General features: G+C 45.1%; 1 protein-coding gene across 1 annotated transcript in view; it reads left to right on the top strand.

Moving 5' to 3' along the window:
• The window catches only part of LIN7C (lin-7 homolog C, crumbs cell polarity complex component), a 100,582-nt gene extending 92,316 nt beyond the window's left edge, over positions 1–8,266 (top strand). Inside the window, exon 5 of the mRNA XM_069221967.1 lies at positions 5,293–8,266. Coding sequence (XP_069078068.1) covers positions 5,293–5,448 — 156 coding nt within the window. The 3' untranslated portion in view covers positions 5,449–8,266. The remainder of the gene's footprint in view (positions 1–5,292) is intronic.
• Positions 8,267–22,961: the final 14,695 nt, after the last annotated feature.

The raw sequence follows: 22,961 nt of genomic DNA, 5'->3' as shown, positions 1-22,961 counted from the left end.
TTTATCCTTAGTTGGAGGGAGGTAGATGCTTGCTATAATGAATGAAGACTAATACCCAGAATTAAGTTATTAACTTTGATTACCAAGAGGGGAATAAAATTACCCTTTCCCCATGCAGAGCATAGTTGATTTTACCATTAGCTTGTTTCTCACGTGGATAGGGGGACACCTCCTGAGGCATACCTTCCTGTCTGATATTCTATTGCAGGGGCTTCATAGGTAGTAAATTCATGCCAGGGAAATGAATGGGGGGGCCCATGTTTCGTGAGGCGCGATATCAGCATCCCTCAGTTGTGCTATTGGTTTATTCTTTAATTCAGAGTCAATTCGACCATTCCATGAATTTATTATAAGGTGATCGATTTTATGTGGTGCCTGATGCATTGTGCTCTCAGTGGTCATGCCCAATCTGTGATTTTTGATTGCTGTACAGTGCAGGTTTGTCCTTCCCCTGAGCGATTTGCCTTTATTATCAGCTCAACTTCTGGGATTTTCGAAAATCTGCTTACTTTCTTGGTGCCCTTTAGTACTGAAATACATCAGGACAGTTTGGCCTCTTGAGGGCAAAATGTCCTGAGGAGACCACTATGAGAAGGCTGAAGGACGTCAACACTGCTCACAAGGAGTCCAACAAGTAAACGAGGACTAAGTTATACTAATTAGGCTCAGACCAGCCCATCAACTATCCACATAATGTGCATTTTTTAGGCTGTTCTGTGGACTATCTTGGGGCAGATCTAGTCATGATCTAGTCATGAAAAGGCTACACTGGACTGGCCAGATGAGATGAACTATTTTGAGGAGTCTGCACCACATAGAAAGACCTTCTTTTATTTCACGTCATTGTTTGAAAATATATGTTTTTGTGAAATGTCATCGGGGTCTTATATTGTGTTATTGTTTGTTTGTATGTGTTTGTGAAACATTAATGAATGTTGTATGTGTGATGCTGGGACATTGAATAGACCTGCTTCCAATATCTTGAGGAGTATTGATGATCCATCCATGTGTATCCATCCCTCACAAGCCTATCTCCTTGTGTATATAGTTTTATGAGACCCAAGACTTGAGAATGTTATATGGGCAACCCCCCATTTGTTGATATATTTATCTCTCTCACTCCAAGCATGATGGCCAGATCTGCCCATGTGCTCCTTCTGCTCTAGGCAAGATGACAAGCTTACATTAGCTTTAGCATGTACCGGGAAATACCCCCTTACATTGTTCTTTCTGCTAGTGGGCCTTTCTTCACACTGTAGGATTCCTTCCATGCAAGGTCCCAGGTCCCAGGATATTGCTGGATTGTGTGTCTCCCTGTATTTGTGCAACACCCCTCTTACTGGAATGCATAGGTTTGTTTTTTTGCTCTTTTTGCTGCTTTGTGCAGCTAATGAGCCTGTGCCCAAACTAGCTATGAGGTACTAGTCCTCATCTCTTCTGTTACTGGCTTTGACGTTGAGGGAAGTGATGTCCGTGCTCGCTTCTTGGGGTCTTGGGCCTTTGACTTTGTGTAGTTTTAACAATGGTTTGCAGTGATGATGGATAGTAATTACTTTCTTCTCTTTTTGCGCAGTGGGCTCTGGACACTGGGCTCTAAGGTGGGTCAACAATGTGCTTGGGGGGTATGGGTAGCAGTTGCGACCTCAATATGAAGCTGAGGGGGCCAACTGGACCGTAAACTGTGGGTGCGGGGGGGTTCCATGAATCTAGAGAAATGTATATGCATGCTAGATGTTGGGGGTCACTTGGGGGTGGGGGGAGGATGTGCCAGACCCACAGCTGGCACAAGCCGCAACAACTTAGCTGGCTGCCTCCGTGCTTTCCTGCATGAATACTACTGCCTCCTTGCTTCTGGCTGACTCGTCTTAGCTCTGGTCTCCTCCGCCCCCCTCGGGGGTCGGTGGGTCCTCATCTCACCTTTCCCACGTTCTCTGCAGTGGTCTTACTGTGATCTGTTTCTGTTTTGTTCTGTGCCAACAGGACGCTGTGACAAAGACCCTGGTCAGTTGGGCGTGTTGGCTCAGCTGGTGGGTGGATGAGCGAACAGTCTAGTGGTGGACAGGCTCTAATCGCCTAGCCTCACGCTGCCTGAAAGCCCTTGGCCCTGATGGTTCGGATAATTGTCTCATGCACCCCCTCCCAAGTCAACCAGGGGAGCCACGGGGTGGGTGAAGGCGAATTAACAGCAGCTGAGGTGAATTTGCGGCGAGCAGCCGCTACCACTTCTCTGAGGCTTCGGCCCCACCTCCTGAGTACTTTGAGCGCATTCACCAGCCTCCAAGGTCTCTACCTATTCTCAAACGACCACATGTTTCCAAAGAGAACAACTCAGGTCCTCTGCTGTGTAGGACTTTGTGTTTGTGTGTGTGTGTGTGTGTGTGTGTGTGTGTATGAAGTCTGAATTGGTTGTGCTTGTGAATGGGGAGCCATAGAAGCTTCCTGAGGTATGGTATGATGTGGTTGTGGCTTGGGAGGTCAAGTATGAGTCTTGCGGCGGTGTTCTAGATGGTCTGGAGTCTGTCAGAATTGTGTGGAGATTCTGGCATAGAGAGTGTTGCTGTTGTCCAGCCTGCTGGTGATGAGTGCTTGCACGACGGTCGTTCTGGTGCTCTAAGGCAACCATTTGAAGATTTTTCTCAATATCTGTTGGACGTGGAAACAGAAGGTGCACACTGAGTTAACCTGAGCTGTCATGTTGAGATTGTTGTTTAGGATGAGCCCTGGATTTCGTACATGATCTGTGAGTGAGAGTGTTGGTCCTAGCTCTGACAGACACCAGGTGGAGTCCCATGGAGAGGTCTTGTTGCCGAAAACCAGTACTTCCTTTTTTTCGGAGTTGAGCTTCAGGCAGTTGGTTCGCATCCAGTCTGCTACGATGATGCAGCTCATGAAGTTGATTCGAGGGGGTGGTTGCCTTACCTGTCAGGGACAAAATGTTGTAGGACTCTTACCATGGGCGTAAGACTGCTTGGTATTGGGTGGCAGCACCACAACGTGTGGGTGGCCAAGTCAGACCCATACCGACTGGAAGTTGTTGACCTGACCTTCTCGGCTAGCTAGCACACCTCACCCAAACCTTGAAAAGTAAAGGTGATTAGTAGTAGCCTAAAAGAATGACACTGACTCATCAGGGAAGTCTTGGTTGAACAGATCAGACCCCTTTCTCTCATTTACACAAAGTCTCACACATTCAAAGAAAAACAGAGACATGCTGGATAAGTTTCAATACATTTATTGACAAAACTTCATTCTATGATAAAAGGTGTGAGCTGCAATTATTAGGGTGATGAAACATAACACAGGGATGATTGTGACCATTAGAGTGAAACAGCTCCAGCATCCTGACGTAATCACAAGTATAGGAATTCCTATATACACTTCTAGCATCTAACATGAGCATAGCAGTGTTAGCCCTTCTGCCCGTCCCCGTCCCAGTCACATGGAAGGATGCCCCTGACCCCATACCTGGAGAAAAGCAGTGGTCTGTTGGCAGTCCTCCCAGCTGGCCAGAAAGACAAGGCCAAGATCAGCAAAGCTGGGACGAAGTAGCACACAGCCTAAGATGGCTGGCTGGAATGTCCCCTCTACCCTATTTTGGCCTAGGTTGTGTTTACATTACACACATGTGGTGTTGTAAAAAAAGGGCATGACATGTAGATATGTCTAGGGTTTGAGAACTCTTGGAGCGTTGATTCTGAGTAAATTATTGTGTACAGCCTTGAGCAAAGCAGAGAATGAAAAGCGTGCAAAGGACTTATAAATGTAGTACACTGCAGAAATGCTAAAAAAACAGCTGATTATGAATGTAAAAATATGCAAGTTAAAACTAAGCTTGCTAAAATGTATTAAAATGAAGAAATGCACATATAAGTAAGAGCACAGGCTGCAGGCCTGGAGCTAAAATCAGTATGTCCAAGCAAAGTGCTAAAGCAGTAAAATGAAACCACGACAAGGATAAGTTGTCTCATTGGTGTAGGAGAGGATGGGGACATCTTGTGATCCGGTGATGTTGGTGAAGGGTGTCATGTACATGTTGAAAAGAGTTGGGTTGAGTAACGATCCCTGTGGTAATCTGCATATCAATTTCTTGGTCAATGATGTCAAGGGTGGCAGCCTTACGCGTTGGGTTCTTTCTGTGGGAAGGGAACTAATCCATTTGAAAGCCAATCTCATGGAGTATTCTGATGAGGATTTTGTGGGAGACAGTATTGAAGGCTGCTAAGAGGTCAAGCAGGATGAGGGCAGCTGTTTCTCCTCGGTACAGGATGATTCAAATATTGTCAGTGGCCACATTGAGTGCTGTTTCATTACTGAATCCTGTCTGTGTGTTGTCTAGAAGATGGTGAAGTTTGAGGTGGGTTGGGAGTTGCTTGTTGATGGCCTTCTCACTCGCTTTGCCTGTATGGGGGAGTCGGGAGAAGGTTCAGACGTTGCTTAGTTCATTTGGGACAGCTGTGTGCTTCTTAAGGAGGGCGTTGATTTCTGCGAGTTTCCATTTATCTGGGAAAATGGCGGACATGATGAAGGTGTTTATAATGTGGGTCAGAGTGGTGCTGAGTGATAATGTTCCCAGGTTGTAGATGTGATGGGACATTAGTCTGTTGGGACCCCTGAGTGGATGGTTTGCATGTCTGCCACTGTGTCATTTCTGGTGAGTTTTGTCCATTCAGTCAGGTGCAAGTCTGTGTTTGTGGTGGGTAGGTTAGTGAAGAGTTCTCTGGTGTACTTTGCTAGCTGTTACATGGTCAAATACTAGATGATAAAAGTAAGAAGAGCTTCACTGACCCGCACTGTGATTTTGAATGGTGCTGGAATTACATTCTAGGCCTGAGACGCATCATCTCTTGGTACGTGTGTCTAAACAACTTTTAAAAGGTGCACAAGTCCTGATTTGAATGTGCAAACTGGCTTGCAGAATACTGTGCAAGCTAGGAGTTACCATGCAGTACAAGAATTACGAGGAGTTTGCAGGAGATTATCTTTGAAGCTTTGTGGACCCAGTAACCTGCTGTTTTGTATGCATTCCAGTGATCTCCAATCTATGAACTTATTTCTGTATGGAAACTGAAACACATGTCTTGGGTTGACTGGCTAGTATATGTGTGTGTTGGATGTATATGTTCTTGTATGCATGTGTTTACGATGAACACGATCCTAAGATTTTTATGGAACGTCACTACTTTTTCTGGTTGTCATAGGCTGTGTAGGGTTTGTCGTGTACGTCAGAAGAGACGGCGCTCTCAAAGACCTGATTCCATGCACTCAGTGTTTACTCTCTGTTTTCTGTTTCAGAGTGTGGAGGGAGAGCACCACGAGAAAGCAGTAGAACTTCTCAAAGCTTCTCAAGGGAAGGTGAAGCTGGTCGTGCGCTACACACCCAGAGTACTTGAAGAAATGGAGTCGCGATTCGAAAAGATGAGATCTGCGAAACGTAGACAGCAAAACTAACAATTTGCGACACTCTAAAAAGTTCCACTTTATATTAAATTGGTTTAATGTCTGACCGTTTAATGCACTGCCCAAAGTGAAGAAGGATTTTATTGTGGAATAATCTTTTCAGTTCTAAGCAGCATGCTCTCATGTACATCATCACTGATGCTAGAAACGAAGGCTGTTGGTCTTTCTTATAAGAAAGGGTTATACGTTGACGTGGGCACTTACATAACTTGTCTAAACTTTGTGCACAGTTTAAGAAACTTAAAGTTGGTGAAATGCATTTTAAATAGGTTAAGAGAACACGTGGAATCATAGTCATTCTGCAAAATATTTGTTTTTTTTTTGTTCGAAACAGAATGGGCTATCTTCTTACGCTGTTCAGAATATAAACCCACAGGACTATTTGCAATGGGCTTTATCCAGTTGTGATAGTAAATAACAGGGGAGTAAAAATGCCTGTTTGGTATTTTACACGATTAACCTTAACATATTGAATTTTAAAATCTAACTTTGGTACACCAATTTTTATTCGTAAACGTTTTCTATTATTCGGCAGTAAATTATATATTTATCACTAACAAGATTATGTATCAACATAACCCTGCTGAAATAATATTTTGAGAATAATATTTTGAAAGACCATTTGATATATTTCCCTTTTTTTAAACGGGATCGTTTAGCTCACACGAGCATAGGGGACATCTTTCAGTCTCCCAACGCCCTTTTTCTTACACAAATGTGAGTATAAATTAGCAATAATGTTTGTTTCACTGAAACATGTTAACCCGTATAGCTCATTTTTTGTAAGCCAGCATAAATGCCTACTTCTAAATACTCACACTACAAAGCAAATTCAGTGCAAAAACCAGAGCAATATATGAATTGATTGAGCAGTTGCAATGTGTTTGCGATTTTGCATGCAGGAGTCTGCATGTATCGGATCTAGTTTTGTGAATTCTAGTTCCAGATGTTTTTATTTGGAAAAATACTATCATACTTGTGCTAATTTAAATGCATCGCGCATAAAAATCCCATACTTTAGATCAAAGTGAAGCGTGAAGGTGTAGTTTCACACATGGTGAGATCGTAGCCTTTTTGACACTGACTGAATGTCCCAGGTACGGATGACTGACCTTTAGGGATATGTTGGTTTCATACGTTCCCTCTGCTCCCAACGGAAAAAAAAACAATGCTGGCTGTATGCGACATGCACTACACGTGCACTCGTGTGTTCCACGCTAGCTTACACCTCCAAGGTGGATAAGGATATTTCTACCACAGCCATTGTTCGTCCCAAGGGAGGATGGTTATCGGATAGTAAAGATCTCTCGCCATAATTCTTCGAGGTCGTGCTGTAACCATTTCAGAAGCGTTTACTAAACCCCACACAAACATGAATGTGGGTCGTTTCCCCGCTGCCTGTTTTATACCGAAGAGCAGGTCTTCTAGCGGTGAGCGGGTGCCAGCATCTTTCCATGAACTGCTTGCAGGTACAGCCGGTACTGTTCCACTTTGTCACTCTGCCATGCCTTGAAGCAGACACGGAGTCTACACACTTAGTTGCACTGGTATTTGTAAATAGCTGCTTCCAAAGAACCTCCACTTGACTTAAAAATAAACGTTAATTGAGGCAGCCTCTCTAAATAGTTTGTTAAACGGTAGCCATTTTAGCCATGAAATCTAGGCCTGTTGAGTGAGGGTCTTCATCTGGCCCTGAGTAATCCTGGTTCTTCCATCCACGAGACTGCAGGCGTGAAATACTGCCGATGGGGCGCCGGAACGAACCGGTGCAGTTTTTTTGTTTGTTTTTGTTTTAATTTTATTTAAATCTACTAGGATGCCCGAAGTGGTTGGTGAGGTCCAAGGTGTCAGAGAAAATAATACAACGTGGCCACCACTCCCACAGAATGGACGGCCTTCACATAATCTGGTTTACTTTACAGTGGTCTCTTACATTGGGATGTTTGTCCAGATGTTAGCAAAGGTTTGGAAGAGGTCCGTTTTCTTGTCTTTACGTGTACAAGCAACAATGAAACACAGTACAAACCTTAAAACTGTAGACTCCTGAAGCAAGACCAAGTTTTGTAGAAACTTTAATTTGCTAACCTTAGATTCCTATGCTACATGTAATGTGGGTATTTTTATATCATTAATATCCATAATGTAAGCAACTCTAAATCTGAATGGCGGCCCTTCGGAATGACTGTTACCGTTTCTTTTACCTGTAATTACCCCGTCTGGCCACTTGATGGCACTGCAGCATAATTAAATACTCAGTGTTTCAGTACAAGTCCCTGTCCGAAGGGAAACAGTGTGCTCCATGGACCGATAATAACGCCTGTGAGCAGGCACAAATATTTAGGTAAGACTGCATCCCAATTTGATACCATAGTTATGTGTTGGTGGTGAAATTAACTTATGTTCACCTTGGCCGGGATTGGGTTCAAAAAGTAGATCTGATTGTAAACACGTTTTGCATGTTAATGTTTGTAAACACTGAGAACTATTTCTGTTGTGGGCGTTTTTGGTTGTAGAGAGTATGAGGCACTACATTTACTCGTTTGTCTATTTAGATACTATTGAGCACTGAATTGCATAATTGGATATGTATGTGTTTAGTTCAATGTTAAAGATTCCTGTCTTGGATCATGTGGTTAAAATATATATTTTTATTAAGATATTAATGTTAAAATATTGAGACCAAATCAGTAGCTTAGAGATTGTGTATTGATTTTTTTCTTTTATTTAACTGTGAAACATTAGAAAAGTGTTTTAGAGATGTGCATAATGAAGAAGAGTGATAATAAAAGTAAATATATTATGGCGTGTATGACTTGATGTAATGCTTCTCTCTTTATCTCAGGGGTTCTCCTTTGGATGATAACAGACTACAGATAAGTACTCTCCTGACGTGAAAACTTGGCCAAATTAAGAGTTTAAAATAGAGCACTTGAGCCCCTTGGCTTCGTTTTTGCTACGTGATCCCTTCCCCCTTTCCCTACCTTTCATCCATTGCTCCTTTGTACCTGCACATAGTCCTGGTCTCAGGTTTATTTTTTATTTTTTTTAGCGAGAGCATTTGTAAAGAGCTACCGGGCCACTCACTACTTGTTCTTGCGCTCACACAGACTATTTTGCCTTCGTTACATCGTTGCCATGGACCATGTTGGAACGGTAAATTAAAAATGCTAAGATGGTAGCAGGTGCTATATGCATGATGCCTGCACATTCATCGGCAGACATCTTGTAATTTGTTTTCCTTTATTACTAAACCCATTTCAAGATGGCTGTCCATTTGATTCAGTCCACCTTATACACCCTGTCCAACACTGCAAGTTTCAAACACAGTGGCAGTTAAGGCACAGTTGCATTGCACAGGTTCAATCTATCCATTGCCCAACTAGCGGGGCTTAACTCCTGGTGATCAACCTCCCCTCGAAAACATTTATTTTTAAACACAGCCTCCCGCAAGAAGCACTCCAAATCTGTATCGTTATATCTACGTCATTGAAGTCAGTAAAAAAAAAATGTCTGTGGCTGGGCTGGCATGTCTATGCACAGCAAGAATATATAAGAAGTGTCAAAGATGATCTCTACTCATGAAGATTGAAGCCGTTTTTTGGATGATTCTGGAAGCAATGCGTCGAATATCTTCTGTTTAATTTTCTTGCTGAGAGGACAATTATTTTGAGCTTTTTTTCTATTGACTTCAATAAAGTAGATATTTCTGATGAATACAACTACCTGTGGATTCCTCACCTAATGAATACTCCCATTGCGCCAGCATTCAACGGAAATCTTCTTCCTAGCTTCTGCACGTCGACGAGGACGTCACATTTGCCCACGCGACGCCGTCTGACATCATACAGGCAATAAGAGGTTCTCGCCGACGTGCCGACGTCAGTACCAACATTTTTTACGTGCCTGAGAACAATAATCCATTGAGATGAAAGACAATAGCCATATTTAATGACATTGTAAACAACACATCATTGTGAAAAGATGGACTACTAATTTAATATATATATATATATATATATATATATATATATATATATATATATATATATATATATATATATATTTTAAACAAGTAAACCGTCTGACCTCATACAGGCAATAAGAGGTCCTTGCCGACGTGAGTTCCCTTTTTTCCGTGCCATTCGAAACGGTTATCTTCGAGGGAGCTACTGTTGCTGTTCGGCAGTTACAGTGTGTTTTTGGCTGTGTTTTTTCTCTGAGGTTACTATGTCTCAGAGGAAGTCTGGTTTTAAGCCCTGTCGAGAATGTGGGGGCAAAATGTCGGTTACTGACCCACATTCGGACTGTTTGTGGTGTTTGAGTTCCGACCATGATGTGGCCAGGTGAGATTCATGTCAGCACATGAATCCGAAAGCCCTGAAGGAGCGAGAGGCCAAACTTTTTATGGCAAAGTCGAAGAGAGAGGAGAAGAGGCACCATAGAAAATCCTCCTTGCCGAAGTCTCATCGACGTCATCGAGACTCCTGGCGCTGGTCAAGTAAGGAGAGGTCTCGGTCGAGGTCGCCATCGACTCTGCGTCGGAAGACTTGGGAGGTCAGTCCCACAGTCACTCCTCATCCATCGACGCCGTTGCCTTCTCCAGCCTCGCCGACTTCGCCCGGGTCTTCGGGCCAGCCGCCTTCAGTATTTGAGGTGCCACAGCCTCAAATGTTCTCACCGACGTTGCAGACGTCGAGGTCGGTGTCGCCTTCGATCCAGGCACCCCAGTATCCGGCTTTTCCGGCCCCTGGAGCCGATAATACCGCATTTTTAAATGCAATGTTTTCCATCTTTCAGAAGATGGCTCCAGGTGGCGCACCGGCTGGGCCTTCGGGTCCTTTGGCTTTCAGTTTGGGTACTCCGGCTCCGCTGCGACCAGCACCCTTCATGCCCTTTCTCCCCTTGGGGAACGTGGGCTCGGCGCCGGTGTCGGCTCCGGTGGCTTCAGAGGCTTCGGCTCTGGAGGTTTCGGCTCCATCGGCTTCGGTGTTTCGGCCAGTGACGCCGTCTGGGCCTTCTGCGACTCCGAGGCAGTCTTCTCTTCATCCGACTCCTGGTTCGGCGCCAAAGCTACCTGTGGCGCCTGTTGACCCGGCGTCGGACGGATCCGGTGAGCGGCGTCGTTCTTCGACATCTGCTGACGCCGAGGATTGAGGAGAGGCTTCATTCGAGGAGACGTGCTCTCCGTCTCTTGGAAGAACAAGAGTATCAGCAGGTCCTGGAGGAAGGAGAAATTGAGGACTCTGGCGAGGGTCTTCATGGGCTGGACACAGCTAGTGGCCTTGATACTTCCCCCTGAGTGGGACTTGTCATCTCCAGGGGAGTATACTGAAGAGGCGGCCACTTTTCATGCTGTGATAAAGAAGGCAGCTAACTTCCTGGAACTGCCTTTGCCGGTAACTGAGGCGAAGCAAAATCTGCTGACTGAGGTTTTACAACCGGCCTCTACATCAGCAGAACCTCTTTTGCCATTTAACGAGGCGCTGCTGGAACCTGTATTGGAGGTCTGGAAGAAGCCGGTATCTTCCTTGGCTGTCAATAGGTCTGTGGCCAGGAGGTATCGGGCTGCACCAACTGACCCTGGCTTTCTTTTCAGACACCCTACGCCTGAAAGCTTGGTGGTCCAGGCTTCCTGTTCGACAAGATCTGCGCCTGGATCTTTTCCATCAGTGCTGGCGGACAGGGACTCCAAAAAGATGGATATGCAATCAAAGAAAGTGTTCTCGTCATGTAGCATGGCGTTAAAGTCCACCAATGCTACGTGTATTTTGGGGAGGTACATTTATGCTCTGATGGACGAGATAACATCTACGTGTACAGAGGTTCCTCAAGGGCTGTTGAATCTCGTGTCAGACGCTCAAGCTGCTGCAACCCAGGTTATCCAATCTGGGTTGGATACAACTGACTCGGTGGCCAGAGCGATGGGCACGGCTGTGGTTGCGAGGAGACAGGCTTGGCTTCGCAACTCAGGGTTCTCTTCGGATGTGCAGTCGACCCTGTTGGACCTCCCTTTTGATGGGGACAAGCTCTTTGGTACCAAAGCAGATTCGGCTTTGGAGAGGTTTAAGGAGAGCAGGGCCACGGCCAAGTCGTTAGGACTACAAGCCACTTCTTCTGCCTCCTCCAGATTTTTTAGGAGGTTTCGAGGATTTGGTCGTGGCTCATCCTCCTCCTGCTTTCGGGGGAAATTCCAACAGCCTACCTCTTCTCTTGCCTATAGATCTTTTAGAGGGAGGGGTAGGGTCCGTACCAGGGGAGCCTCTCAGCAGAACTCTGCCTCTTCCTCTTCCTCTGGAGGGGTGCAGCAGGGGAAGCAGCCTTAGGCTTCCACCAATTCCCACTCACTCCTCTCCTGTAGGGGGAAGGTTACTGTATTTTCTTCACAAGTGGGAGGTTATCACATCAGACGCCTGGGTTACCAGCATTGTGAGAAAAGGCTACACCCTTCCCTTTCTGGAGTTTCCGCCCCCCATCCCGCCCCGCCCTTCTTATTGTTCAGAAGAACACCTCCTGTTGTTAGAACAGGAGGTTCAAGTCCTCCTTTTAAAGGGTGCGGTGGAGTTGGTTCCAGAGCAGGAAAAGGGTCAAGGTTGTTATTCAAGGTACTTCCTGATTCCCAAGAAGGATGGTCGGTTGAGACCAATCCTGGACCTGAGGATGTTGAATTGGTTCCTCAAACAGGAAAAGTTCAAGATGCTGATTGGATGGTGTCTGTCGACTTGCAGGATGCTTATTTTCATATCCCGATACTCAAGTCGCACAGGAAGTATCTCCGGTTTGTGAGAGCGTCGCAGCACTATCAGTTTGCGGTCCTCCCGTTTGGTCTTACTTCAGCACCTCGAGTCTTCACGAAGGTGATGTCGGTGGTTGCGGCAGAGCTCAGAAGGAAGGGGATAGCAGTATTTCCTTACCTGGACGACTGGTTGATCAAAGCCAAGTCCCCGGAGCTTGTTTTGCATCATCTACAGTCGACAACCCAGTTGTTGTTCGACCTGGGCTTTTCGGTGAACGTGCCCAAATCTCACCTAGAGCCCTCTCAACGCCTCCTGTTCATAGGGGCAGTACTGGATACAACATTGAATCGAGCCTTTCCTCCGCCTCAGCGGATTCAAGACATTCAGACGTTGGTTCCAATGTTTGAAAGTGGAGCGGTCATTCCAGTCCTCAAGGTCCTACGTCTGCTCGGTCTGTTTGCCTCCTGCATACTGTTGGTCACGCATGCTCGCTGGCACATGAGGGCTCTTCAGTGGTGCCTCCAAAGGCAGTGGTCTCAACACAAAGGAGATCTCGAAGGTTCTGTCAAGATCTCCAGAGATGCGGCCACGGATTTGAAGTGGTGGATTGCGGACGACAATCTTTCCCGGGGAAGGCCGTTCATGCAGCCTCCACCAGTGACCACGGTCATAACGGATGCTTCCACTCTAGGGTGGGGAGCTCATTTGGGGGACCTGGAGATCAAAGGGCTTTGGTCTCCAGGGGAACAGATGTTTCATATCAATCTGTTAGAGTTACGGGCTATACGTCTGGCTCTCAAGGCCTTCCTCCCATCCCTTCGCGGTCAGTTGGTTCAGGTCCTGACGGACAATACTACAGCGATGTGGTATATAAACAAACAGGGAGGAGTGGGGTCGTACCTTCTCTGCAGAGAAGCTCTTCGGCTATGGTCCTGGGCAAAGGACCATCAGATTTGCTTGGTAGCAAATCATCTGGCCGGAGTCTTGAATGTACGTGCGGACAGTCTCAGTTGACATTTCTCGGCCGACCACGAGTGGCGTCTCCATCCAGATCAAGTCCATCTAATCTTCCAGATGTGGGGTTTCCTCGGATAGATCTGTTTGCCACCCGGGAGAATTTGCACTGCCCGTTATTCTACAGCCTCCAGTATCCGGTGCAGGGAGCGTTGGGGGACGCGTTTCAGAGAACCTGGTGCGACCAGTTGCTTTACGCGTTTCCCCCCATACCCTTGATTCCTCGAGTGTTGAGGAAAATACGCCAAGACCTTAATTGGTCCGGATTGGCCAAGGAGGGTGTGGTATTCCGACCTTCTTCAACTCTCAATGTGCCCTCCGCTCCGTCTCCCTCTCAGGGCAGACCTCCTCTCGCAGTCGCAGGGGCAGGTTTTACACCCCAACCTCCAGAGCCTGCACCTTCATGCCTGGAGATTGAACGGGGCAACCGGAGTTCCTTTTCTCTCCCGCCTGATGTAGTGGATGTTATCTTAGCGGCCAGGCGACACTCCACTAAATCTATCTACGCTAATAGGTGGTCTAAATTTGTGGTATGGTGTGGAGAGAGGCAGATTGATCCCTTACGTGCTCATTTGTCGGATGTTTTATCTTTTGCTTTGTCTTTAGCACAGGGGGGTTGTGCAGTGGCTACTGTTAAGGGTTACTTGTCTGCCTTGTCAGCCTTTATTTGTCTTCCAGACCAGCCTTCATTATTTAAATCTCCTATAGTACTTAGATTCTTGAAGGGCCTTATGAATACATTTCCTCCAAATCCTTTCGTTATGCCTCAATGGGATTTGTCCTTGGTCCTAACTTTCCTTATGGGGTCCCCTTTTGAGCCTATGCATTCTTGCCCTTTGAGATTGTTAGTTCTTAAAACAGTTTTCCTGGTTGCTATAACATCTGCAAGGAGAGTGAGTGAGTTGCAGGCTCTATCGGTAAAACCCCCTTATACAACTTTTTATGGGGATAAGGTGGTGTTGAGGACCAAGGCTGCTTTCCTTCCGAAGGTTGTTTCACCCTTTCATTTGGCACAGACAATTACTCTGTCTACGTTTTATCCTCCGCCTCATCCTTCAAAGGAAGAAGAGAGACTACACCGCTTGGACCCAAAGAGGGCGTTAAGCTTCTACATAGACAGGACGAATATTTCAGGCTGGAGGATCAGCTTTTCATCGGATACGTGGGAAAGAGGAGAGGAAAGGCAGTCCACAAGAGAACACTCTCCAGGTGGGTTGTTCTTTGCATTAAAATGTGTTAGGATCCTCCTGATGGTATTAGAGCTCATTCCGCCAGAGCTAAGTCGGCCACTTCGGCTTTGGCCAGGGGTGTTCCGGTGGTCGACATCTGCAAGGCCGCAACTTGGTCGTCCCTTCACACTTTTGCAAAACATTACTGTTTGGACTCTGAGGTCAGAAGGGACGGCCATTTTGCACGGTCAGTGCTGCAGGATTTCTTGGTTTGACCATTCAGGCACCCACCACCGAGCGCGGTACTGCTTTGGGACTCTATTCATTAGGTGAGGAATCCACAGGTAGTTGTATCCATCAGAAGAACGAGTTACTTACCTTCGGTAACGACTTTTCTGGTGGATACATAAGCTACCTGTGGATTCCTCACGGTCCCACCCGCCTCCCCGTTGCCTGTTTGGTCTAACCAAGTAATTCTTGAGTGTGCTCCTCTTGGCTTTGAGGATTGGTATAGATTATGTATATATGTGTATGTGTATATATGTATATATATATATATATATATATATATTTTTATATATAGTTAATATATTTATTTACTTGTTTAAAAAAAAAAAAAAATATATATATATATATATATATATATATTAAATTAGTAGTCCATCTTTTCACAATGATGTGTTGTTTACAATGTCATTAAATATGGCTATTGTCTTTCATCTCAATGGATTATTGTTCTCAGGCACGTAAATAATGTTGGTACTGACGTCGGCACGTCGGCGAGAACCTCTTATTGCCTGTATGATGTCAGACGGCGTCGCGTGGGCAAATGTGACGTCCTCGTCGACGTGCAGAAGCTAGGAAGAAGATTTCCATAGAATGCTGGCACAATGGGAGTATTCATTAGGTGAGGAATCCACAGGTAGCTTATGTATCCACCAGAAAAGTCGTTACCGAAGGTAAGTAACTCGTTCATTGAAACAACACCGCAGGCAAGATGGGGGAAGCACAAGTATTAAGTGATCCAAAACCTAACTGATGTTTTTGCACATTGCACGTTCACCCATTGGAGCCTTTGGGCTCTGAAAAATCAAATATTTGTTATATTTGTAACTCAGTTGTACTTATTTTATCGACCTCTTAACAGCGAAGGGCTGAGTGGACCTACCGGTATTCAAATCTATGCTCGTGAGGTCAAACACAGATCCTTGTAGTTGGATGGATTTGTCCACTTAACCAGCAAACCCAGACCAAAAGAGGTGGAGGAGATAACATGAGCACAACACAGGTGAATATGACAGCCTTTGGAAATCACAAAAGAGCGACCGGGAGATTAGTGGTCCAGTGTACGGTCTCCCAAATAACATATAATAAATACAAAAGTACACTGTTCCAAAGGGGGAAAAAAAGGAGGAACCTTTATCTACAGGAGTAAGAGCCCTCAAGCATCACATTGGATGCAAGGTATCGTCATCAACTAGCGATCCCAAGGAGCTCTCTCCTAAAACCGGGGATGGTAAGCTGTATTCTTTTAAAATGTTTTTGACACAAGTGGTGCACTATATCACTTTGTTCACTATGTTGGTTGTACTATACAATTTGCATTTATTCGTGTATTTTCCACGATCAATTTCATTTGTAGGGCGACCTTTTTTGACATAACAGACGCACTAAAGTAAGTGACTGTTTGATTATCCTTTTCCCGAGTAGGGTATTATTAGTTTTTGTTGGAGAAGTTTTTGTTATCTTTGGTCCTGATGAAGCGTCAGCGGACCCTGTTGGGCCAATAGACCCGAAACATGTAGACCTTCCATCAAGTAGGACGACAATTAGTTAGTCCCTCTTGTTTAAATGCTGAGAGCACGTGATCATTACTACTCACCCTTTGCCTCTCTCTCTGTTTTTAACCTTGGTCTCCATCTTATTACATCTGATTAAAATTCATGATTAAGAAGTAGATGGATAACCAATTTTACCAATTTTTTTCTCTCCATTATTGCGTGAGTACTTCAACTTAATTCCATCTGCAATACGGTTAAGAGCTCCCCTCGGGGAGCCCGTTAGGCATTGCAACACCGGCCTAACGAGGAGTGTTTCCTGATGATGATACCTTGCATCCAATGTGATGCTTGAGGGCTTTTACTCCTCTAGATAAAGGTTCCTCCTTTTTTTCCCCCTTTGGAACAGTGTACTTTTGTATTTATTATATGACAGCCTTTGGACATTTTTTAGTTGTGAAAAGAGAAAGGGGGAAGAGCACAGGAATGGGGGTCCTGGTCTCTGTAGATTAAATCAGAAGAAAGGTGTGCAGAGTGGGGAGAGGTGGATTGGCTGATCTCAAGGTAGTCTTGCTCATGCACTGTTTAAGATGTCTAACCTGGCAACTAATTTCGTTAGCACCCTGCTGTAAGTGAGCTGGCCAGGAAAGGGAGGCGACTGCTTGTTTGTAGCACTAAAATGATTACTCTTGTGGCGCCCTTTTTAACGTCGCTAAGAAAAGTGTGTGACTGGAGGGGGCTACAAGCGTACATTAATTAAATCGACCAGAAACAATATGCAAATCCAGGAAGCTTTAATGACCACTCCAAACCTCCCCACTCCTCCAAATCTGCAACCTCCCTTTTTAGGTCGAGCACGCTTGCACTCTGACGTGTTGTAATCTATCTGCGGGCTTTTAACCATGTCCCACCACTATCACTCGTTCATGGGCTTGCTGTTCAAAAATCCTTTGTTATCATTGGTAAATGCTTTACGTTTCTCTCTCCTTGAGGCAGTTTTGTTACAGCCTTAGCCATCAACCCTGTTACATGGATAATTGCACGTTTGCCAATACGTTTGACTGCGAGCAAACTTCTTTTTCCTTTAGTGTCTCTCCTTCGCGCTCACGGCGGCCATAGCTCTTTGAATAGGCTCGCTTATGTCAACAGTCTTATTTTTTATTTTCAGTTTGTGGCAAGAAAAGTCCAGTTGGAAATTTACAATGCTAATAGCACTAACTCGAGCAAACGCGAGACCCATTGCATTGCAAATGCTTGTTCTCTAGTTTTTAGTCCAAACTGGCTGCCCAAAAGTTTGAAAAGCAACAAATACTTCATACATTTTCATCACGTCTTCCGGCTACTTCTCAGGAAAGTCTAATTGATTCTCTAGGGGACTGGAGCCAGGTGTTTTCCGAATGCCCTAATTTAGCAATATATGTTGAGAAAATATTGTTGGGTTTCTAAGTAAACAACTAAAGGTGAAATTAATACCACCCTCAAAAGTAATTTGACATAGTTTGAGGGTATTCTAACTAAATATGGTCAACTTATATTTTTCGTTGTTATTTTGATCGTTTGATCTCCAATTACCACTTTGTGGAAACCCCCATTCACTCCCACATTTTTTCAGTAGTGCAATAAAATGTATTAGATTAGTAAATTGGAGTATGCTTTATTTTATTGTAATCCTAAGCCTATTTCTATGAAAAGATATGGTGTATCCCCTACTAAAATGTAATAATTATTGGTGAGTTAGATGTGGAAGCGGAGGGAAGAGCTTAGGCAGAGTTATTTAGGAGATGAAAGTAGTAGAATGGATTTGGGATGAGTCAGAGTGTGAATGGAGGATAGATTGATAGAGACGTGACATATGATGATGGGTAGATAAGTGTGATAAGATGAGAGCAGGGATTCATAGATATCTAGTATAATAACCCACCCAGGAGCCATGCAATGACCCACGAACATGCCAAGCATAGAACAACATACATATATATTTATATATATATGTATATACACACACACATGTACATACAATACATATTTAGAACCATGGGTAAATATACTTAGTTAAACAGGTTTTAAAGAGTGTGTGTTTATTTTATTGTTATGACATAGTAGCAATACATATTTTCTAAAGAACTATACATAAATATTTTTTCTGATTATGTGTATATTTCTAGTTATCAACACAGGCATATGCAGCCCATAGTTGTTTGAATATGGTGGTTATGAAGGAAAGAGCCAACTCTTGAGTAGTTTTCTGAAGACACTAAAGACACTTTTTTGGTAGAGACTAACCAAATCCATGCTGCGGACACTCAGCACGGCTGAAGAATTGCACTAGCCGCGTGCATAGGCCCAGCAGCACAAAGTACACCCAAGGAGAGGCAGCAGGCTGGGTGGGCGATCTATGAGAGCATCGCGGGCCGGAGCAATAAAGTGGAGGTAACTGATCTGCATTACTCTGGCCTAACTCCTCCTGGAGCTCGAGGACGGCTGTCAAACAAAGCAGTGGGGGGAGGTGGCGGATCCTTGGTGCCGGAGGGGTGGGGCCCATAGTCTCCTGATACGGCGCGCATCTCATAGGGGCTGATGGGGATGGTGATCTCCTGACCTATAACCATCCATTGACGGGTGTAAGACACAATACTGTGGCTCAAGGGCTGACAGAGGAGGCAACTTCGCCCTGTGGCTCGAGCATTTGCGAAACTGGAGCCAGGGGCCGGCTCTCAAAGCAGACACACAAGATAAGGAGAGGACTTGCCCCATCACAATGGCCGTGGATCTTCCTGGCACGCTGACCCAATTTAGTATCGCAGTTCGAGATATATAAAGCTGTTTATGACCTGGAGGGCATCCGCTTTTCCGTGTAGTGGAGCCGAACCTCATAAATACCTGAATACATTGCTTTGTGCTGCATTGGGAGATACTGTGCGCCATGAGAAGTTGGTGGGAGACATGAAGGCCCAAGCTTGTCGTAGTTTGGACTCTTGCTCTGGGCAAGACTGCTGGTTAAAGGATGACAGTACTTTTGCTTGTAGGTGACTACGCCTTTCCTACAACAAGTCACAACTGTTGTCCCAACCTTACCGGCTCACTAGCAGCACCTCACCAGAAACACAATAGTAAAAGGTGGTTTGTGGCAGCCTTTACGCATGGACTCGAGAGTAAGACATCTCAGGGAGTGTTGTGGTTAAACGGAGATTACCCCTTTCTCACAGATATATCATGTCTCCTACAAACACAGGCAATAACAAAGATGCAGTAGAGTTTCAATAGTTTTTATTTAAAATAACTGCAATTTGCGGTAAGTTGCATGGGCTGCAATGATTAGGATAATGAATAATGAAAGGAACAGAATTGTGAAGACGAGAGTCATTTTTACAAAGACCCCCTCCATCTTGCAATGCATAGAAAAGACATACGAGATGTAATATGCCGTAATGTGTCAGGCCTAACCTACCTAATGGAGAGCTGAGTTTGCTAAACCTAATCTGCCAATGCCATGTCCATGAGAGGAGCCCCCAACCCTCGTTACCTTGGAATGAGGTCTCTATCTCAGACTCCGCAGGGACACGAAGACTGGGTCAGCGTCAAGACGACGTGCAGCATCGATATCAGCGATGGTGGTGATGCCCTCTGGTAGGAATCCCTCTGATTATCTGTCTAAAGTGTGATGTATTTATACAGATCTACAAGGACCCCTGACGTAGATGTGTTCCCAAACAATAGATAACAGACATGCTTGGGACGGCAATTAATATAAACAATCCCTCAAAAGTATAGAGAGGGATAATCCCTAAGTGTGAACACCTTCTGTTTGTATTTGTTGCTTGATCTTGACGCCTTAGCGCGGTGACACTGATAATGTAACTCATAACAAGTGGCCTAACTATAAACAAGGCAGCCATCTTAGAAGAATTAAATAATTAAATGGGCTAAGACAGAGCAAGCTAAGTAGGTTAAAAGTCACTAGGTGACGGGGGCACAAGTCTGCAGGCCAGAGGCTAAGCTAACTCCTGTTATCCTATTAAAAAGGAACTAGGATTCACTACACCCTCCCCATTGCCGTAACAGGTATGACGAAGGTACAGGAACCTAAATGCTAAAATTGCTCTGAACTAAAAAAGTTAAAAGCATAAAAATCAGCTAAAAAATCTTTAAAATGTGTTAAAAAGGTAATAAAAACAATTCCACTAAAACACATACAGAAATGTTAATGTCAACTATGACAAGCACAGCGTGCCAAAGCAAGTTAATTTAAATGCATAATTTTGAATTGGGAATGGCAAGTCAATTCATCAAATTATTTGCTGTATGCATGATCTTGAAGAGTGTCATCGAAGTCACCAACCAAGGACCTGTGATCGTGCCTTCCACTGAGAAGGGACTTGTTTGCTTGTAGCTACAAAGATGACAATCTAGCCTGAGCTAAACAGGTGCGCAAGGAGGGCTGGCCCTCCATGACTTGGTGCACATGCAGCGTGGTTCTGAAGCAGCACAAATGGCCCACTGTCTCATTCTAGACTGCGCTAGATCGCAGTGGTTGGGCGCAGAGCGGGGATCTGATGGGCAAGGCTAGCACCTATTGTGAGGAGCTAGACCTAGACTGAGAATCTGTGGCGCACCTCTGCAAGAGCAAATATTGTGACCAACCCTACACTACTGGTCCGAAGTGAACTCATGGTTAAATACACTAAGAAGCATGACTTGGCAGCTTAGCGCCTCCCGAGTGACCAAGAGGAGGGCGGAAGTCCTCCATCCGGGGGACCGATCACGGCTGCGGAAGGCCTCACTCTGCAAGATATACTTCAGGCAATCATCGCTACCAGGGAAGCCCTGGAGACCAAAATGTATCATTAGGAGCCAAATTTAGGATACTGAAAGACGACCATCATCAACTAGCAAAACAGGTCACTACAACGGAGCGAACACACTCAGAACTCCCCCCTGAGCTTTGAGATGTCAAGGAGAGACTGACAACAATGGAAAACAAAGTCCACATCAACGAGCGAATGATGCAGAAAATGGCTCCAGGCTGAATAATGTATGCAGCCTGTAAAGGTGGAGGGACATAATATGGTGACCTTCCTGGAGAACTGGATCAGAGACGTACTGGCCCCAACAAACCTATTGCCCATTTGTGCTTTGGAAAGGGCTAACGGGGTCCCCGCTCAGCCTTCTCCTCCTGGAGGACCGCCACACCCTGTGGTGGCGAAATTGATGTACTACTGAGACAGGGACAGCACACTAACGCAAGCTTGCAGAAAAGGGAATATCGTCATAGAAAACAGCAGGGTCATGATCTTTCCTGATTACACTAAGGAAGTACAGAAACAAAGAGCCACCTTCATGGCCGTGTAACGCCAACTCTGATAAATGGGACTGGTTTATGCAATGCTATTTCTGGCCCGCCTCAGAGTGGTAACACCAGATGAGACACAGTTCTTTAACTTCCCACAAGAAGCATGGACTTGTATTGAGCGTCAACCGCAGGCAGAGCAGCACAGGCAAGCGGCAGACCAACCACCACAGCTGAAAAGGCAACGCAGAGGACCCCGAGGTGCGAGGCAAGGGTCCCCATTTGCAACAGAAGCACAACAAGCCCAAAGAGGAGCACTTGAAGCTGTTACTTCCCTGAGCACGAATGGTCAAAGCAGCCCAACTGTCTCAGTAAATGTTGCGACAGTGGATGATAATGACAGCTCTGAGCTGGACAACGACCTTGCCTCAACTGAGCACTCAGATTCTGATCCTGAACTGCCAGCAGTAACCCCTAGATCAGCAGATGATTTGATGTAGGTGAAGTGAGCCCAACCACCTGTTTACATCAAGATCAAACACGATAACACGAGATTCTGCAATGCTTCCTGGAACCGCGATGAACCCTCACACAGTGACACCTGTCGATATGGGTCTAGAAGGATCATACCAATATCCTTTGCAATGTGCCTGAATGTTGTGGGGGAGGAGGGTGGTACCCAAGTAGCGGGCCATACTGCTTGCTTGTCTTATCTTCTTTTTATAGTACACTATGACCTGGCATTTCCTGATGGTTTTGACAAAGAGGGTGCACTTACCTGTCCTGGAGTTGGGAAGTTAACTTGTTATATGTTGGGGTACACATTGCTTATCGCGCACCAGGGAGCACTTCTTACTTCTCTTCTAATGGCCTCTGGGTAGTCTCACTGACCTCCGATCATTGAAGGCAACTAGAATTCCCTAACACACAGGATGATTACTCCCACGCAATACAAAATATAATTTTGGAATGTGAGGGGAATACACACTATATATAAATGAAATACGGTATTTTCCTATCTCGTCAGACGAGGAGCACAAATAGCGCTCCTCCAGGAGACGCATAATGATCAAAGGAGGAGCTGCACCCCTGGCAAGGCCAAGTATATTATACGAATTACTCCGCATTTGCTAAAGGGGTGCTGATTTGGATTTGACCAGGAATGCCATTTCAGCACACTAGACATATTATAGATCCTGATGGCTGATACATTGCAGTAGCATGCCGGATGGATGGGAGAGATATTACGATCATTAATGTCTATGCCCCAAACTTGGACCAGGTTGGATTTCTGACAAACCTGTCCCGACACCTTGTGCCTGATAGATTCTTGTTGGATGCTCCATCCACAGGGCAGGGATTTTTCCTTCTTTTCACCATTATTGACCTTCATGTTCGACTAGATACCTTTCTTTGTAGCCTAGAGGTACATCACAAGATATACGATGTACAATGCCTAACTAGGACATTATCGGACCACAATCCGCTCCTGCTCCACCTGCAAAGGAGGCGGGTGGGGGCA

This window comes from Pleurodeles waltl, chromosome 3_1 (assembly GCF_031143425.1).
Source record: "Pleurodeles waltl isolate 20211129_DDA chromosome 3_1, aPleWal1.hap1.20221129, whole genome shotgun sequence".
NCBI classification, from domain to species: domain Eukaryota; kingdom Metazoa; phylum Chordata; class Amphibia; order Caudata; family Salamandridae; genus Pleurodeles; species Pleurodeles waltl.
This window is presented reverse-complemented; position numbering and strand designations above follow the sequence as displayed.